This window comes from Hippopotamus amphibius, chromosome 5 (genome assembly GCF_030028045.1).
Source record: "Hippopotamus amphibius kiboko isolate mHipAmp2 chromosome 5, mHipAmp2.hap2, whole genome shotgun sequence".
NCBI lineage: Eukaryota > Metazoa > Chordata > Mammalia > Artiodactyla > Hippopotamidae > Hippopotamus > Hippopotamus amphibius.
The window spans coordinates 140,904,784-140,925,832 of record NC_080190.1 but is presented as its reverse complement, the minus strand read 5'-3'; the positions used below and the strand labels follow the sequence as shown (position 1 = coordinate 140,925,832).

Genomic DNA, 21,049 nt, shown 5'->3' with positions numbered 1-21,049 from the left:
GAAAGGTCTTATTCACCATTGCAGCTAAATCCCAGTAGCAATTATTAGCTTTCTCTTGACCCTATCCTCACCTCAAACTAAATATATTAAATCAAATCAATGGCTCTTGAATTTTCATGGACTCTGTCTAGCTCTTGTATGGGCTACTTTTGGTGCATTCCTAGTTAGCATTATCTAACTTTTAATTGGCTACTTCCCTGCTTTTTCAACATCACAATAAATTCTAAGTCTATACTATTAGGTTAACACACTAGCCTCACTTGGTGCCAGCTTCAACTAAACAAGTACACCCTCAATTTCAAGAAGCATAATATGCTGGCATTTTTAAAAGGTACACACAAACAACTCAGCAAACTCTCTTATGATAAATACCTAAAAATAAATTCTGGACAAAAAGTTAAGCCATCTACCAATGCATATGCTGCCTAGCAGACACAAGTCCCTGAGGAATCACTACCTATTCACTGAAAGGCCAGTTCAGTTACTCTGTGGCTGGCTAGAGCTAATGCAGAGCTATTCTTAGAGATCCAGTCTAGTCAGCTCCCAAGTTGATTACACTCTGGTGGGCTCGCAGGTAGTTTGGATCCAGAGAGTCTCCAGCAATGAAGTACTTAAGGGCTCCAGATCAGAACATACCTTTCTCATCTATGACTATTTTAGCTCAGCTCCTCCATGCAATATAAAAGGTACAACCCTCGAAAGTGAAACAGACCCTAAGACACATGACTATGGCACTTAAAGACCTAATCTATGATTAGACTTAAGGAAAAGAAAGTACTATATTTTGTTCCTGGAGACTACTAGTCCCTTAGACACAGGTTAAAATCTCTTGGAATGATGCTGAGGAGTCAATAAAGAGGAACAATAAAGAGATGATAGTCACAAAATCTAATTGAACTGTTCACTTTTATTGTCTAATTTCTCTTAATATCAAATGACCGAACCAAAAATTGGAAAATTGATGTTAACGGAAGAATCACCAAGCCTGATACAGTTTCATCTAGGCTTACTTGATATGCCTGACCCACTTTTTAAAATTTGAAATAATACTGGAGCTGAAATCAAAGTAATTGAAATTTAAAATCTTTCCACTTCAATCGGTTTTATGATACTGTTATTTCTTAAAAATAATAAAATAATTATCTTATTCTATGTCTTTTATTATTTCATCTGCTCATTTTGGGTTACGGGCAGGGAAAATTTAATGATATCAGGAAAAATCTATTTCATTCAATCACTTAATTATTCATAGATTCACAAAGTTATTGAATACCTCCTTCTATGTGCCAAGCCCTATGCTGCTTACTAGAGATACAGCAATAAAGAAACAGACAAGTTCTTTTCTCAAGGGGCTTACTATCTATTGGGGGAGACAGACAATAAACAAGTAAACAAACATATAAACAAGGTAACTATACATGTGTGCTCTGGAGAAAATTAATAGAGTGATATGGGAATAATAGCCTACAAAGGGTAGGTCAGAGAAGGCCTTTCTGAAGTGATGACAGGTGAACTGATACCAAAGATGACATGAGCCTTCCATGTGAAAAGCTGGTGAAATGCCTTCCATGTAGAAGAAACAACATATGTAAGTGTCTATAGGTAGGAAAGAGCTTTGTGGCTTCAGGGACAGAAATGCCTGGGATAAAAAGCAATGATGGGGAAGAACAATAGGAGATGATGTTAAAGAGACAGTCAGAAGCCAGATCACGAATCACCTTCCCTGTATGCCCCAGAAAGAAACTGTATGAGAAAACACTTAGGCAGAAGAATGACATAATCTAGTTGCATTTTTTAAAAAGATCACCCTAGCAGATGTATGGAGACTGGGTTGGAGAAAGGAAGCCGAGAGACTAATTAGGAAGCTACTGCAGGCGCCCAAATGAGAGATAATAATGGCCTAGAGTACAATGATGGCAGTAGAAATGGAAAGACATGTTTTAGAGGGAAAAGCCAACAGAACTTGGTGATAACTTCAATTTGTTGAGTAAGGAAAAAGAAAGAATAAAGGATCATGCCTAGGTTTTTGGTTCAAGGAACAGAATATTCAAATGGTGTCGTCTGGGGGATTACATGTTACATTTGAGATGCCTATTATATATTGAAGGACAAATAGAGAGCTGGATATAAGACTCTAGAGTGCAGGTCAGGACTAACATATACATTTAGAAAACATTAATTGCTATGGACCGAATATCTGTCTCCCCCAAAATTCATATGTTGAAATCCTAAGCCCAAAGGTGATGGTATTAAGAGGTGAGGCCTTTGGGAGGTGACTAAGTCTGAGGGCAGTGCCCTTATAAACAGGCCCCGGAGAGATCCCTCATCTCTCCCACCACATGGTATACAGAGAAAAGACATCATCTATAAACCAGAAAGTGAGCACTCACCAGACACAGACTGTTCTAGCGCCTTGAACTTGGACTTCCCAGCCTCCAGAATTATCAAAAACAAATTCCTGTTTTTTACAAACCACCTAGTCTATGATATTTTGTTATAGCAGCCTGGATAGACTAAAACATTAGTATATAGATGATATTTAAAGCCATTGGACTGTCCCACATTCTACTCTCTTATTGTTAGAATTTGGTTTACATTAAGTTGAACCTGGAGGTAAAATGGAGGAGTGATCTAAGGTAAACAAAACTAATAATTCATAATACATTGCTGTTCACAAAGGCATATAAGATTCTGTTATAGCTGAATATCACCCCTGGTATAAAATAAAGATAAAACCTTCACAGAAGAGGATTCATTTTTAGTGATAAAACTCAAATTTGAGGCCATTGTATTATGCTTCAAGAATCTAAGCTCTCCCAAAAATATACCAAAATGTTGTTTCCATATAAAAACCAACTCTCAAATTAAAATCAAAGAGAACTAAAATTGAGCCAAACCTTGAGTAACTCTCAAGAAAAACAGGTTTCTCAGATTCATTCCAGTCAATTCATAATTGCTCATTATAAGTCAAAATTAATCCAAGGTAAGGGCTTAAAGAAATCAATGCCAGAATAGACTTCTGTGTTTCTTCACATTGTTAAAAAAACAAAACTTGGATAATTCACTTCTCTAAATGAATAGATGCACAACAAGCATAATTTCAAAGCTAGGTCTGCTCTGGCCAGGTCTGTTCATGCTAGCGACAAAATGGAATAAGCTATTTGGTTCTGGACTGTTCTCTTCTTTTAAATGTGGCTTTATAAGTGAACAAGTCTTTGACATCAAAAAACCTATATTGTCCATTGTACTGTTAAAACTCAAAAGAAACAACTGAAAAACTCTAATAAACAATATAATTTATTATATCATATACATACAAAGATCAATATATTCCTATGTAAAAATAAGTTTAAAAAAGAACTAAAATATTTTATTTATAATTCTAAAATATACTATTGAGAAATACGCAAAATTAATACAAACAATGCTACTGAGAGATATATATGGGAAGATGAATAAATCAAAATCATATGCTAATTTTGAAATTGAAGACAATACCATAAAAATGACAATTCTTTCCTAATTTTTCCATAATTAAATGCAGTCTCAGTAAAAAAAAAACTTAATGATTTATTTAGGACCAAAAAAATTAATTCTAACATATAGAAGGAAAAATAAATAAGAAATAGCCAAGGGCATACCTTTGCAACTTTGGGGTAGGCAAAGATACCTCAGGCTGCAAAAAGCACTAACCATGAAAGAAAAAGTTAGTAAACTGAACTTCATAAAAGTTAAAATTTTCTGTTCTCTGAAATGTTATTTTCAGCAACATGGATGGACCCAGAGATTATCATATTAAGTGAAGTCAGACAGATAAATACACATATCAAACAATATCACTTATACGCAAGATCTTAAAAAAATGATACAAATGAACTTAATGAAAAAACAGAAACAGACTCACAGACATAGAAAACAAACTTATGGTTATCAAAGGGGAAAAAGGAGAAGGGATAAATTAGGAGTTTGGGATTAACAGATACATACTACTATATATAAAAGAGATAAACAACAAGGACCTACTATATAGCACAGGGAACTATATTCAATATCTTGTAATAACGTATAATGGCAAAGAATGTGAAAAAGTAGAAAAACTGAAATCACTTTGCTATACACCAGAAACTAACACAACACTGTAAATCAACTATACTTCAATTTAAAAGAAATTTCTATTCTCAAAAATATACCATTAAGAAAAGGCAAGCCATAGACTGGCAGAAATGTTCTCAATACATATATCTGATACTTATATTCAAAACATATATAAGGAAAATGCCTGCAAATCAATAATAAAAAAGATAAAAATGAACTTTTCAAACAGGCAAACAGATAAGCAGACATTTCACAAGCCAAGTAATATGAATGGCCAATAGACACTAACAGTACTCAAATCATTAGTCATTAGGGAAATGGAAATAAAAGCCAAATGATTTTACACTCACTAGAATAACTTAAATGAAAAGACTGACACTACCAAATGCTGGTAAGGCTGTTGAGAACTAGAAGTTTCTTATATTGCTGACACAAGTGTAAAACTGCACATGAAATCTGGAAAACTGTTTGTCATAAAAGTTAAACATGTATCTAACTCCTTGTCCCAGCAATTCTACTTCTAGGTGTTTATCAAAGAGAGATAAAAATATATGCCCACACGGACTTCCCAGGTGGCGCAGTGGTAAAGAATCTGCCTGCCAATGCAGGGGACACGGGTTCGAGCCCTGCCCTGGGAAGATTCCACATGCCATGGAGCAACTAAGCCCGTGCGCCTAAAAAAAAAAAAAAAAAAAATATGCCCACAAAAAGACCCATAACACAAAACTCCACATATGCTACACACTGACAACCATAGAGGAGTCTTGAATTCTCATGAGCAATGCATTCAATGTATTACAGAAAGACACCAGACCACACATAAAAATCGATATAAACCCTTGAGGAATTCTACAAGGGTGTGGAACTAGTCAGTTCATACAAAATCAGCTTGCATAGCATTTACCTAATGAACAGTTCACTTATAACTTATACCCTTTTGTATGTTTTCCATCTATTTAACCTAAAAATTAAGTGAAATGAAAAGTATAAAAAGAACAAAATCAAAATTGAAAAGTCTTTAGTCAAACTGCTAAAAAAAATCCTTTCAATGTGTTTTTAAGCAACTAAAATATAAAGACCAAAAAGATACAAAACAATCCTGCAAACCATGGAAGGATAAATTAATAAATACTATAAGAAACACAAAAATAATTTATTGAAAATACGAGGGTGAGTCAAAAATTATCCACAATGTGGCTGTAGAATTTATTTTAATTAACTTTTAGAAAAGACAAATACATCATTTTTCAACATAATCTCCTTGCTTTTCAATACACTTTGTCCATCTGTCAACAAGCTTTCGTATTCCCTCATTAAAAAATATTTTAGGCTGGGCTGTCAGCCACAAATGCACCGCTGTCTTCACTTCCTCATCAGAAGTGAATCTTCGTCCTCATAGGGCTGCTTTCAGGGGACCAAACGGGTGGAAGTCTGATGGAGCAAGATCAGGACTATAGGGAAGATGCTGTAACATCTCAAAATGAAGTAATCCACAACAGACTTGGGTTTCGAAAAGTCTGTGCGAGATGGGTACCAAAACAACTCACAGAAGAGCATAAACAGAAGTGTTTGGATATCTGCAAACAAAATTTGGACTGATACTCTAAGGATGGTGAAAGTTTCTTAAAGAGAATCATTACTGATGACGAGACATGGATTCATCACTATGAGCCTGAGAGTAAACAGCAGAGTATGGAATGCAAACATCCTCAATCAATGACCAAGAAAAAGTTCAAAAGTCAACCATCAGCTGGAAAATTGATGCTTACAGTTTTCTAGGATTCTCAAGGGCCAGTATTGGAACATTATCAGGAAATAGGTTCAACAATCAACGGTGCTTGTTATAGTGAGATGCTTATTGAAGAGCTGAAGCCTAAACTTCGGTTTAAATGCAGATGACTGCCATCCAAGGGCACTGTGATCTTGCATGACAATGCATGTCCACACACTTCTGCCCACACTGAGACACGCTGCAAAAACTTCATTTTGAGGTGTTAAAGCATCCTCCCTATAGTCCTGATCTTGCTCCATCGGACTTTCACCTGTTTTGTCCCCTGAAAGCAGCCCTATAAGGACAAAGATTCACTTCAGATGAAGAAGTGAAGACAGTGGTGCAATCATGGCTCGCAGCCCAGCCTAAAACATTTTTTAATGAAGGAATATGAAAGCTTGTTGACAGATGGACAAAGTGTATTGAAAAGCAAGGAGATTATGTTGAAAAATGATGTATTTGTCTTTTCTAAAAGTTAATTAGGGCTTCCTAGGTGGTGCAGTGGTTAAGAATCCACCTGCCAATGCAGGGGACACGGGTTCGATCCCTGCTCCAGGAAGATCCCACATGCCACGGAGCAACTAAGCCCGTGCGCCACAACTACTGAGCCTGCGCTTTAGAGCCCGTGAGCCACAACTATTGAGCCCATGTGCTGCAACTACTGAAGCCCACGTGCCTAGAGCCTGTGCTCCGCAACAAGAGAAACCACAGCAATGAGAAGCCTGCGCACCACAACAAAGAGTAGCCCCCACTTACCACAACTAAAAAGAAAGCCCGTACACAGCAAAAAAGACCCAACACAGCCAATAAAATAAATAAATAAATAAATTTATTTAAAAAAAAAAGTTAATTGAATTCTACAGCCAGAGTGCTGATAATTTTTGACTCACCCACATACATCTTGGTGAGGGCAATGATTACATGGGAAAATATATACTTTTCGAAAAATGCAAGCCTCTACATGATGAAGAAAAACATGAAATCAAAACTAAAGTCTCCCTTTACTAAAGCAATAGGATTTTGATTAAAGGGACTTGTTACCCATTATTTGAACTCATGAGACTAAAATCAAATGTGTCAGTTCAATTGGGATTTTCCTATACCCTACCTCCCATCATGGGTCTCATCCTCCCTTGTGTTTCCTGACACTTAGTATCAAAGAAGAAAACAGCTTCCAGATATACTACAGTACCTGTCTTTAATCTTTCAAAATATAAACCTCATCTCTACAGATTCATATATATTTTAAGTTTTCAGAAATATTTGAAATAACATTTTAAAAATAAATACAGGAAGTCATAAAACAGTTAAAATGGCTAACAGTAATGGTTCATAAATTGCACTTATTTAAGACATAAATTACTTTTGCAATAAGCTTGCTAGACAAATTGTTTCTAAATGGTGAGGAAAAATAAACATGAAAATTATAAAATTTTTGAAAACAGAGTAGAACTGTATTTTTTTCTACCTTATTCTAGCCCCTTTATTTAAAAACACAGTGAAACATCTAATGCTTGATAAAGCATCTTGATTCAATATGAGTACACTAATAATAGAGGTACTTTTAAAGACTTCAGAACCTAAACACATTGCAGAGCCTTGCTCCTCTCTGAAAGCATGCACAGGACAAAAGAAAGAAAACACAAATGACTTCAAAACATGAAAAGATGCTCAACATCACTCATAGTAAAATAAATGCAAATTAAAATTACAATAAAATTGGTGAAGATTAAAAAGCTGGATACACTGTGTTGTCAAGGATGTGGGAACAAGCATTCTCATATACTGTTAGTAGAAACAGAAATTAATACAACTTTAAAGAGGGCAATTTGGAATACTGAACAAAATTTGAAATGTTCTACAATTCCACCTCAAGGAATTTATCCTACAGGTATACTTGCAGATATGCAATGTGACATGTACAAAAATGTTTATAATAGCAAAAGATTAGCTACAATCTAGTTAAACTGTGGCATAACCATACAAAGTAATAATGAATTCATTAATATAAATGTGATCATCCTATACGCACGAATATAGAAAAAAACCCAAGACATACGAGAAAGAGATAAAACTAAGGCGCAGGAGAGTTGTGTAAAAACCATACATCTATATAATATCTGTCAGAACATAACAGAAGAAAACGATAACTGGTTGCCTATGGGGAAAAGAACTGAGGGACTGGAAAACTGCGGGATTGAGGGCCAGGGGTGGAAAAGAAACTTAGTTTTCACTATACATACTTCTGTATCTTTTGAATTTTGTACCATATCCCTATACTACTTATCCAAGTACATAATAATCTTCTTTAAAATAAGCATAAATATTTTGTATATACTCTAACATGGCAGTGATAAAGAACTAGATTCTAGAGAGACATAGGAATTGGAGGAAAGGATGGGACCAGAGGAAAGAATTAAGGGACTGGAAGTGCCCTTCAGGTGGAAGGGCATTTGAGAGCAGAGGAGAGCTAAAAAGGAAGAAGAAAATGGAGACGATCATGAAAATAGAAATGAGTGCATTCTGCCAGGGAAGCAGACTCACAACCAGCTCCATACAGGGAAGAACTAGCCCCTAACAAGTTCTTTCCTAGCTCTGTCCTGGTGAGATGAATTAAATCCAAGCCTTGGAGAACCAAGCAGAGCCAATAGCGGGAGAATACTTCCAGGACCTGGTAGATCGCCATTTGACCCAATGACTAAGAATATCAGGACAATCACCAAGCCAATACCACATATTGTTCTATTTCATCTTTTCTGTTAAATATAATAAATCCTCCTGTTTATTTTTGGAACATGATGGTGGGTTTTACTTTCCTTTTTTAGCACTTAGGAAAAAAGGGTCCTCAGAGTCTTGGGGGAAAGAATAATAATCAAATACAATATCCCTATGAGTTAGGCACTGTTAATTGTTAAATTACCTCCATTTTAGAGATGAGGAAAGTAAGGCTTAAAGTGATAAAGTAATTGGCCCAAATACTTTAATTAGCAAAGTAATAGAACCTCGTTTTAAACTCAGGAATTCTGAGACTAGACTTTGTGTTCTTAAATACATGGCATCCCACCTCAGCCCCTATTAGGCTCTCTCCTACAGCTCACTGTTAGGTCAAAGCTGTTATGAGAATTAAATGAAATCATACATGTTAAAAAAGTTTACTATAGTACTCTTTATACATGATGTCTAATAAATGTTAACTGTTAACTAATAAACATCTCCTGCTTTGCTTTATAAAAGCTCTTCAAACTCACTATCTCCATAATTAAAATCATTGTGCCTTTCCTCTCTGCCCCAAATATGCCCTCCATCCTCCATATACTTACCAGCTTCAGCTCAAAATATCCTCATTCAATGCAAAAACCCGGTTGTCATCCTGGCTCTTTATTCAACCACAAATTCTCAATTTTAACCCTCAACCCTCAAATCCAGCACATCATATAGCCACTGGCACTCTTCTATTTCAGGAGCTCAAAAACTCTCATTCACAGCATTTAGTAGTGATGTGAATCCCACAAAGGATAAAGAAATAGGCCTCATTTTCTGTTATAGATTGGATGGAATGGTATACATGCTTGGAATAACATGATCAGAGCAAAAGTTATCCAAAAGATGGAAAAGCAGCAAAATACATAGTCAAACGTATGACCTCTCTCTTCTCTCGAGAGGGTATCTATGCTGCAATTGTAAATATACTTTGTAGTCTTCCAGCAACGTCTAAACTCTATCAGAGCCAAACTGAGAGTCACTTTAGATCAGTTCTTATTAGTAACATCAGCTTCCATAAGACTCTAGCATGTTTTCTTTACCAGTATTTTCACTTGTCATATTTTTTTCCTAGGTTTTCCCTATGTTATCATCTAGGAGTTTTATAGTTTTGCATTTTACATTTAGATCTATGATCATTTTTTTTTAAACACTGAAATATGATCAATTTTGAGTGAATTCTTATGAAGGGTATATGGTCTATGTCAGGTTTCTTTTCTTTTGTATGTGGATGTCCAGTTTTTCTGGCACCGTTTGTTGAAAAGACTGTCTTAGCTCCATTTTATTGCCTTTGCTTTTTTGTCACATATCAGTTGAGTATATTTAGATGAGTCTGTTTCTGGGCTCCCTATTCTTTCTGTCATATGTTTTTTATAACTTTCTTGTGGGATATTTTATTTCACAGGATTTTTACAGTGTAAGTTTTTAATGCCTTTTTATAAGAGACAAACAGATTTTCAAAATTCACTTACACATGTAAGAACTCTGGTTTTTGTCAGGCTAACAATAAAAGAGGCAGAACAGTACTAGTAGTAGCATTTAAACTTGTGATTTTATTATGAGTTGGCCCTGACAGAGCTATTATATTCAATTTCTAGAACAATTTTATTAAGGTCATATACATGTTATAATTAAACAGAAATGCAAAAGCAAATAAATTAATCTACCACTGTCAAGGCAGTATTTACTAGAATGCAGCTCCATGGCTATTGCCCAGATTGAAATGGAACAATCAAACATATTATAACTTGAAAAGTACTTTTAAGTATATGCTAAATTGCAACTCCATATGAGAATAACAATAGGCAACTACTAAACACATAAGTATGGAAGCCTGAATAATGTGCTTAAATCAGAAAAAGTATCAGATAGCAGTGAAAACAAAGAGCAACTTGCTCTGAATATCACAGTTGCAGCTGCAACCCAACACATAACCTCTACACTTCTGAAATGTGAGAAATACTATAGGTCAGGTATCATCCTTCCACACCCTTAATTTCAATAACAATATCATTTAATAACATTACTTTTTACAATAGAGCTTAATAACCTGTCAATTATGCTGCCTCAAGAGATATTTTGGTATCTTGAGAGAACTAATAGCTGTTGTAAAAAGAGAAAGAGGAATTATTTAAAATCCTCATTAAAATGGTCTCTATATAAACAGATAATATTGTCTCTAGACAGTGAAATGAGCATCATTTTGTTCCCAAAACTATAATTTCACTATATGCTCTTACTAGACAGGAATAAGTCAGTATTTATTTAAAGATGAACAGTTAGATATATGTTCTAACTTATGCAAATAATTCACCATGAAAGTTTATTTCCACACAACCTAAAAAAGTGTGAGAAACATCTAAATTATAATTTTTAATAATTCAGCCCCCTTTACTTTGATTCTACATATGAAATAGAATAAATTCATATTTAATGAAATATTCAATATCTAAGACCAAAATAGTCATACTAATTTACTGCTTCCAACCTGAGGTAATTTATATGTAACATATGAGCAGATGTGTTAAGTGATTCTAATTCTTCAAACATTATAAAGGCAAAAGTAGATAGATCTGGGCAATGATCAACAGGCACTTCTTTTTTCTGCTTCTGTATTTCTGAAGAAATACAGATGTTCTATGGTTTCCCTGCTGTATACTACATCTCCAGCAATATTTTCTTAAATATGCTTTTGGCTATAAGTAACAGAAAATCTGACTACTGATGGCAGAAACAAATTGGGGATGGGTATTTTTTTAACATGCGGAAAAAATGTCTGATGGTGTTGGATGAGTTGCTCGACAGTGTCATAACTAGTGACTCAGATACTCTTGGCTTTTCCCTCATCTTCACACGTTGCTAGTGAATGAAGCTCAAAACATCACTTTTTCAGTAAAAAGTAGTGCCATGTATAACTTTCTTTTTTTCATGACTTCCTAAAACCCTCATAAATTTTCTTACAACTCATTTGCTAGAACTGTGTCACACAGCCATTCCCAGTTGCAAGGAAAGGTAAACGATTTTATATTTTTCAAGCCTCTCTATTGGGGATTACAAGAGGGAAGGAAGTTGAAAATGTCTGTTACGATAGCGACTGAACAGTCTGCTTTCAACTATTCACAATTTCCATACATATATTTAACATGTAACACATTCCCCCCATCTCTAAGGGAGATAATTCCCAACTCTCATTTAGTTATAAAACCTAGCTCTGAATCTAGGATCTATGAAGTAGAATAGATCTTTCCATCATGGTCAAGTGCAGATTATTATGAACAACTGATATTGTAAAGCACCGTATACAATGAAAGACAAGTTTATCTGTTCTCAACATACCCAATACAAAATTATATAACTGCAATGAAAACTTTCATTCAAAAACAGGAAGAATGAGACAGCACACAGCGATTCCTGCACAAACAGCACCTTAATTTCCTTGGTATTCTATCTGGCAGGCCCTAATTTAGCCATCTAGGAGGTTCTCCCATATTCCCTTGTTCTACCTTTGAGAGGATGTCCCTTGTCCATTATCCTCCTTGACTATATATGAGGTTGGCATTGACAGTGTACCTTTCTTGTGCTCTGTCCAATTTTATCTCGACTGATAGTATACACATCATACTGCTACTATGAGTGCAGGTAATTGCCATAGAGGTTGAATAGTCATATAATGTTTCCTATCCAGACCTGGGCTTTCTTTAGCCACTACCACTTATGACTATTTAAATTTGATTACAATTAAATAAAATTGAAGATTCAATTCCTCAGTCACACTGGCCACATTTCAAGTGTTCAATAGCTGCATGTAACTAGAGTCTTCAGTATATAAAACATCTTCATCATTGGTAAAAGTTCTATTGAACAGTGCTACATAAAGAGTATCATAGAAAGGCCTGTTAAATTTTAACCGCAATGTTCCAAATCCACATAAAATTAGTATTGTTTTATCTGTTAGTCAATCCATGGCTTAAAATATAGACTGTTACATTATGAAATCATGTCAGTACATGAAAGTCATTTCCATAGCTAAATTATCACTATATGTTTCATTGCTGGGATAGGTGTCAGAATTCACTGTGAAAACTACAGACAATAATCAAACCCTTATGTATCCTGTGTTTAAGTCTGGACACAAAAGTCGTACCATTGATTCCAAAAGGCTCTGAATTGCCTGAATTGTACTACTTGCAAGTCAGCTAATAAAGTTGACTGGTAGAAAGCTGGCAAGTTTTTTAGAGCACCTGCTCTGGGTTGAGGATGGTGCACAGTCTGGGTAGACACAGTATCTTTTCTTCTGCTCAGAGAGTTCATTCTAAATTCACATCAATATTTGCCAATGTCTACATTATCTCCAATCTAGTAACTGAAGACAATGAAAAGGCTCCAACTACTTGACACAAAAGAAGGTACTGTTTAGAAGGCTTCAGCTAAAGGATGTTCTCTTTGGGTTTTATGCCAATTTGAATTTTGAAAATTTGAAAGACCTCAAGTTTTAGTCTGATTCATCATAAAGAATCAGAATAGAAAGATTTTATCTGTGTTTGCAGGAAGTCACCAGGCTCAGGAGCAGATCCAAATTCAAATCAGACTTCTAAAAACAGACATCAGCAGATTATTATAATCTAGTGTATTGTCAAATTTTATATTCCTGAGGATGTTTAAATTATATCTAATATTCAACATGAGGATATAAAATAGGCATTTTACTAATCTTTAAAATATACTGTTCAAAAAAGTTAAGATATATTAAATACTTAAATCAGCTATAAATATAAACTTCAGAAAACCCATGTTCAGTGTTATTGTGACTTATTATTACAAAAATTGAATCTTTCTACTAACTCAGAAACTTATTTTAAAAACTCTGACCAGCAAGGAAGGGAGGGAATACGGGGAGATGTGTATAAAAACAGATGATTGAACCTGGTGTACCCCCCCCCCAAAAAAAGAAAAAAAAAATATATAAAAATTCTGTTCATATAAGTATGATAAATTTGATTGGGGTAATTATAAGAATCTTCCCATATGCAATAAAATACTTTGTGTTTACATTCAAAAAAAAAAAAAAAACTCTGACCAGTACACGATTAGTTTAGGGAACATAATAACATTAAAGGAATTCTTATCACAATGAAGAATGGTATAAGATCTCCTTAAAAAAAATTACTAAACTCTAAAAAGGCAAGCCTCTTTAAGAATCAAGTAAAATAATCAAATTTTCATCTATAATATAATAAAATGTTTTTCAGTAAATTCAGATAGCATGCTTAAAATATATCTCAATGTTTAGCAATTATCATGCACAACTGTAACAAACACTTAAAACTATATAAATTAAACGTAACTACAAAATTAAAATTAGCAATAATAATATTAAGAAAAAAAATAATATTAGACAGAAAAAAAGACTCTAACCACTTTGTCCTCCTGGTGTGAATATCCACGAAAGCAAGTCAGAAAGGACAGAAAAGACAAAACAAAAACGAAATTATTAATTCCATACTCTAAAATGAATAAGACTTTTTAAGAGTTCATTAGTGAAATTAAAATTCTGAAAAAGTCTAAATTACATTTTGACTGAAATATAAACATTCTAAGAGGAAAATTTTTCCATATATTTCAAGCAAGAGCATGCTATAAACTTGAATATATTAAGATATATAAACAGAATAATTTCTATAAAAGCAAGTAAATACCCAAACATCAGAAAAAGGAGACTGCTCTTTCCACAAATAAAATCCTAAGTAAACACTCAATTAACTCAAAGAAAGAAAATGAAAAACGTTAAGGAAAAAAGTTTTTATGTACAAAGACAATAAAATACAGTATCACTGTTTAGCTTTAATTTCATCATAGACTATCAAAAGCAGACAAAATGTAATTCTATAGGAATTATGCATATTGCTTCTAAAAGTTTTTTTGTCCCATTAATTTAGGTCTTCTAAACTTTATAACTTAAAAGAAAAAATAAGTAGAAGTGGTCATTAAAGACAAAATATTATTGATTACAATTGGTAATTTGAGGTCATAGTTCCCCAACATTTTAAATGCAAAAAATAAAATAATACACAAGATACATAATTTGTGAGAAAAGAATCTAAAAAAGAATGAATATATGTATATGTATAACTGAATCACTTTGCTGTACACCTGAAACTTAACACAACACTGTAAATCAACTATACCCAATAAAAAAAAAAATGTGGTACATATATCCAATGGAATACTACTCAGTCATAAAAAAAGAATGAAATAATGCCATTTGCAGCAACATGGATGAAACTAGAGATTATCATACTAAGTGAAGTAAGCCAGAAAGAGAAAGACAAATACCATATGATATTACTTATATGTGGAATCTAAAATATGACAGCAATAGAACTTATCCACAAAGCAGAAACAAACTCAGACATAGAGAAAAGACTTGTGGTTGCCAAGGGGAAGGGGAAACGAAGGAGAGATGAGAGCTTGGGATTAGCAGATGAAAACTATTATATATAGAATGGATAAACAACAAGGTCTTACTATATAGCACAGGGGACTATATTGAATATCCTGTAATAAACCATAATGGAAAAGAAAAATAAATACATACATACATACATACATACATACATATATACATACGATACATGATTTGCTCAAGAGAACGCATTTAAATATGGTAAAGTTAAAAAATTGTTGCATTTCTCTTTACTTAACTATAAAATAATGATAACAGTAAAATTAATAATGTAATAATAATGACCTGATATATTATAAGAACTTATATAAATTAAAAATTAAAATCGAATTAAAATCATGTGTTTTTAGGCATCATTGTTTCTCTGAAACATTTCTAGCTGTATATCTTATGCAATTTTCTTAAGCTTTCTAGGCCTTTACTTCCTTCTCTGCAAAGCAGGAAATTAACATTTACTTTATATGATTTTCTGAGAACTAAACAACATGAAAAGCTCTCAAAACAGTTCCTGACACACAGTTCTACATCTGATATTTTAGCCGATTAAAACGTAGGATATTGTGTAGAAGGGACACGACTGCATCCTTTACGTTACTGTGTTCTTGACTGATTCGTTTGTTACAAATGTTAAAACTAAAGATTATATAAAAGCTATTGTACACAGTCAAGGAAAACTATTGCTAACCATTTAGTACAACAAACATCATTTATGGAACACTCATATATATGCATCAGGCACTACACTAGACTTATGAAACATAAAAAAATGAGTAAGACAGTTTCTGCCATCAAGGAACCAAATGTAGTGAGAGGGAAATGAACAAATCACGGTGGAACAGAGAGGTGTCTGAGAGCAAGGGAATAACAAAGCACTATGAACACAAATGACTGAGGAGATAACAAGACTGAAAAAGAAATAAGAGAAAGTTTCTGAGATGTAAGCAGGACTTCAAAGTAATAAAGAGAATGTCGCCAAGACCAGTGAGGGAGAACATTTTACGCAATGAACATGGGATATGCAAAAAGCACAAAAGCACAAACATGCTTAATATATTTGAATACAAGTAGCTGGGGATGACTAAATTATAACTGACATGTTTGAACTAAAGTCTCCATGGTTAATTATATTAATATCTGGCAAAAGCTTAGAAGTATAATACTTTCACAAAATAATTCACATGGCAGAAATTTTCTTAAAAAGAAAAAAATGAAGTCATAACTAATGAATTTGCTAATAGTTAATCCCTCTTAATAGATAATACAGGTTCAATTTTAGCTATAACATACACATGAAAAACTTAGCTATAATATACCCATGAAATATTACTCTGCCATTATATCTGTACTATCTTTCAACAAGGGTAAAAAATAAATACAAAATCTACCATGTGATTTATAAATAAGGCATAACATTATTTGCTACTACTTACAAAGTGTTTACTTTGCTAAAATGTGCAAACAGACTGGAAGAAGATAAGTCTGGAAGCAGACAGACCAGTTAGATAGTCGTTGCAATATTCGGGGTAAGAAACAAATGTGATAGGGGTATAAACTATACTGGTAGCAAGAGGAAAGGAGAGAAGTAAACTGATTTAGGAGACACGAGAAGTAAGGCCCCTGAAGACTTGATTGAGGAAGAGGAAGAAGTAGACAAGACTCCCAGAGTCTGGTTTAAGCAACCAGGAAGATAAGAAGACAATTCCTTGAAAGAAAAAAACACATGAACCCACAGCAAACATCATTCTCAATGGTGAAAAACTGTAAGCATTCCCTCTAAGATCAGGAACAAGACAAGGATGTCCACTCTCATGACTACTATTCAACATAGTTTTGGAAGTCCTTGCCAAAGCAATCAGAGAAGAAAAAGAAATAAAAGGAATCCAAATTGGAAACGAAGAAGTAAAACTGTCACTGTTTGCAGATGACATGATACTATACATAGAAAATCCTAAAGATGCCACCAGAAAACAACTTTGAGCTAATCAATGAATTCGGTAAAGTTGCAGGATACAAAATTAACACACAGAAATCTCTTGCATTTCTATACACTAACAAGGAAAGATCAGAAAGAGAAAGTAAGGAAACAATCCCATTCACCACTGCAACAAAAAGAATAAAATACCTAGGAATAAACCTAACTAAGGAGGTAAAAGACCTGTACTCAGAAAACTATAAGACACTAATGAAAGAAATCAAAGACGACACAAACAAATGGAGGAACATACCATGTTCTTGGATTGGAAGAATCAACATTGTGAAAATGATGATACTACTGAAAGCAATTTACAGATTCAATGCAATCCCCATCAAATTACCAATGGCATTTTTCACAGAACTAGAACAAGAAATGTTACAATTTGTATGGAAATGCAAAAGACCCCAAATAGCCAAAGCAATCTTGAGAAGGAAAGACGGAGTTGGTGGAATCAGGCTTCCTGACTTCAGGCTATACTACAAGGCTACTGTGATCAAGACAGTATGGTACTGGCACAAAAACAGAAATATAGATCAGTGGAACAGGACAGAAAGCCCAGAGATAAACTATGGTCAACTTATCTATGACAAAGGAGCCAAGGATATACAATGGAGAAAAGGCAGCCTCTTCAATAAGTGGTGCTGGGAAAACTGGACAGCTACATGTAAAGGAATGAAATTAGAACACTTCCTAACACCATACACAAAAATAAACTCAAAATGGATTAAAGACCTAAATGTAAGGCCAGACACTATAAAACTCCTAGAGGAAAACACAGGAAGAACACTCTTCGACGTAAATAACAGCAAGATCCTTTTTGACCCACCTCCTAGAGTACTGGAAATAAAAACAAAAATAAATAAGTGGGACCTAATGAAACTTCAAAGCTTCTGCACAGCAAAGGAAACTATAAGCAAGACGAAAAGACAACCCTCAGAATGGGAGAAAATATTTGCAAACGAATCAACAGACAAAGGATCAATCTCCAAAATAAATAAACAGTTCATCCAGCTCAATATCAAAAAAACAAACAACCCAATCAAAAAATGAGCAGAAGACCTAAATAGGCATTTCTCCAAAGAAGACATATGGATGGCCAAGAGGCACATGAAAAGCTGCTCAACATCACTAATTATTAGAGAAATGCAAATCAAAATGACAATGAGGTATCACCTCACACCAGTTAGAATTGGCATCATCAGAAAATCTACAAACAATAAATGCTGGAGTGGGTGTGAAGAAAAGGGAATGCTCTTGCACTGCTGGTGGGCATGTAAATTGATACAGCTACTATGGAGAACAGTGTGGAGGTTCCTTGCAAAACTAAAAACAGAACTACCATATGACCCAGCAATCCCACTGCTGGGCATATAACCAGAGAATACCATAATTCAAAAAGACACATGCACTCCATTGTTCACTGTAGCACTATTTACAATAGCCAGGACATGGAAGTAACCTAAATGTCCATCAACAGATGAATGGATAAAGAAGATGTGGTACATATATACAATGGAATATTACTCAGCTGTAAAAATCAATGAAACTGGGACATTTGTAGAGACATAGATGGACCTAGGACTGTCATACAGAGTGAAGTGAGTCAGAAAGAGAAAAACAAATATTGTATATTAACACATATATGTGGACTATAGAAAAATGGTACAGATCAACCGGTTTGCAAGGCAGAAACAGACACACAGATGTAGAGAACAAACATATGGACACCAAGTGGGGAAAGCAGGGAGGACTGGGGGGGAGTGAATTGAGAGATTGGGATACCAAATTGTACGCTCTAAATATATGCAGTTTATTGTATGTTAATGGTATCTCAATAAAAGTTCTTAAAAAAAAGAAAAGAAAAATGATATAATCAAACCTAACCATATCAATATTCACATTAAATATAAATTGTCTAATCACCCAATTAAAAGGCAGGGATTGTCAGATTGGCTAACAAAGCAATACCCAATTATATGCTGCCTATAAGAAAAGTACTTCAAATATGAAGCCACAAATTAGTTTAAAGTAAAAGAACAGGAAACATAAACGTTACTACTACCCAGTAGAACATTGGAATGATTATAGTAAGATTAGACAAAACAGATTTCAGAGCAAAGAATACTACCAGGAATAAAGTCACTTAATAATTATAAAGGGGTGAATTATTTAATAGGATATAATAATCCTAAATGTTTATGCATCTAAAAACAGAACTTTAAAATACATAAGGCAAAAGCTGATAAAACTGTAAAAAGAAACAGACAAATCCAAGCATAGTTATATATTTCAATACCCCTCTCTTAATAAATGATAGAATAAATAGGTAGAAAATCAACAGGGATATAGTAGACTTGAACAACTCTAGTAAACAATTTGACTTTTCAGACATTTGAAAACATTGTCAAGAAATAGCAGAATATACACCCTTTTCGAGAACATACAGAACAGTTGCCAAAATAAATCATATTCTGGGCCATAAAATAAGTATCAGTACATGTCAAAGGATCCAAGGCATACAAAGTATACCTAGGACCACAACAGAAATAAATTAAAAATCATTAACAGAAAGATGCCTGGAAACTCCCACCCCCAATATTTAAAAAATAGATAACATACTTCTAAGTTATTCATAGGTCAAAGAAGAAAAGTAAAATTAGGAAGTATTTCAACTGAATGAAAATGAAAAGACAACACATTAGAATTTGGGGGATGTCACTGAAGCAGTACTTAGGGGAAAGTGACAGCACATGATGCCTATATTAGAAAAGAAGGAACATCTCAAAACAATGACCTCAGCTTCCACCTTAAGAAACCAAAAACAGAAGAGACAATTAATTGCAGTTAGCATAACAAAATAAATAACAAAAATCAAAAATGAAATCAACAATTTAAAATAATAAAACAAAAAACTGGTTCTTTTATAAGATCAGTAAAACTGATAAATATCTGTCACAGTGAGCAGGGAAAAAGAGAGTAGATGTAAACTACCAATATCAGAAATGAAAGAGCTGACATCACTACAGATTATACAGATATTAAAAGAATGATAATGGAATACTGGGAACTAGATGCTAATAAATTCAGCAACTTATGAGGAACTGAACAAATTCCTTGAAAGATACAAATTACCAAAGCTCACTGAAGAAAAAAATAGATAACCTGAATAACCCTATATCTATTAAAGAAATTGAAACTTTCCCCCAAAAATAAAACTGTATGCCCATATAGCTTCAAAACGTTAAAGAATAAATGATACCAATTCTACAGAAACTCTACTACAGTAAACACTGGAGAGGAGGAAATACTGCCCAACTCACTCTATCCGGCCAGTATTACTCTAATACCAAAATCAAAGAAAGATATTACAAGAGAAGAAAACCACAGATATTAACCCTCATGAACACAGAAGCAAATATTGTAAACAAAATTTTATCTAATCAAACCATTAATATGTAAAAGATATAATCCATCATAACCAAATGGATTTTATTCCAGGAATACAGAGTTGGTTTAACATTTCAAAATCAATCAATGTAGTTCACCATATTAACAAAAAACATATAATCAATCTCAACAGATGAAGAAAAAGTATTTGACAAAATCCAACATCTATTCCTGAGGTAAACAAACAAAAACTCTCAGCAATTTAATAATAGACAACATCTATGAAGGGCTGATAGCTAACATAATACTTAATAGTAAAAGACTGAATGCTTTCTCCCCAAGATAAGAACAAAACAGGCATGGCTGCTCTCATCACTTCCACCCAGAATTACAGTGGAGTTTCTAGCCAATACTACTAGTCAAGGAAAAGAAAAATAATCAGGTAAACCAGGGAGAAAGATAAGGAAAAATAAAGAAAAGTTATTAGTTCTGGGCAAAACAAAACAATGAGAAAAGGGAAACAACGAGTAAATGGAGAAATGAAATTACAAACAGGAACAAATTCCCATAAGTATGTCTAAGTAATGTATGTAAAGAT

General features: G+C 33.9%; 1 protein-coding gene across 23 annotated transcripts in view; it reads right to left on the bottom strand.

Moving 5' to 3' along the window:
- RIMS2 (regulating synaptic membrane exocytosis 2) overlaps positions 1 to 21,049 on the bottom strand; it is a 577,683-nt gene that overhangs the window by 425,786 nt on the left and 130,848 nt on the right. For 11 of the 23 annotated variants that reach the window (XM_057735252.1, XM_057735261.1, XM_057735257.1 and 8 more), the window contains one exon: positions 14,042 to 14,053. The exons of the other annotated variants lie outside the window; for them this stretch is intronic. In XM_057735252.1, coding sequence (XP_057591235.1) covers positions 14,042 to 14,053 — 12 coding nt within the window. The remainder of the gene's footprint in view (positions 1 to 14,041; positions 14,054 to 21,049) is intronic. 23 annotated transcript variants of the gene reach the window in all.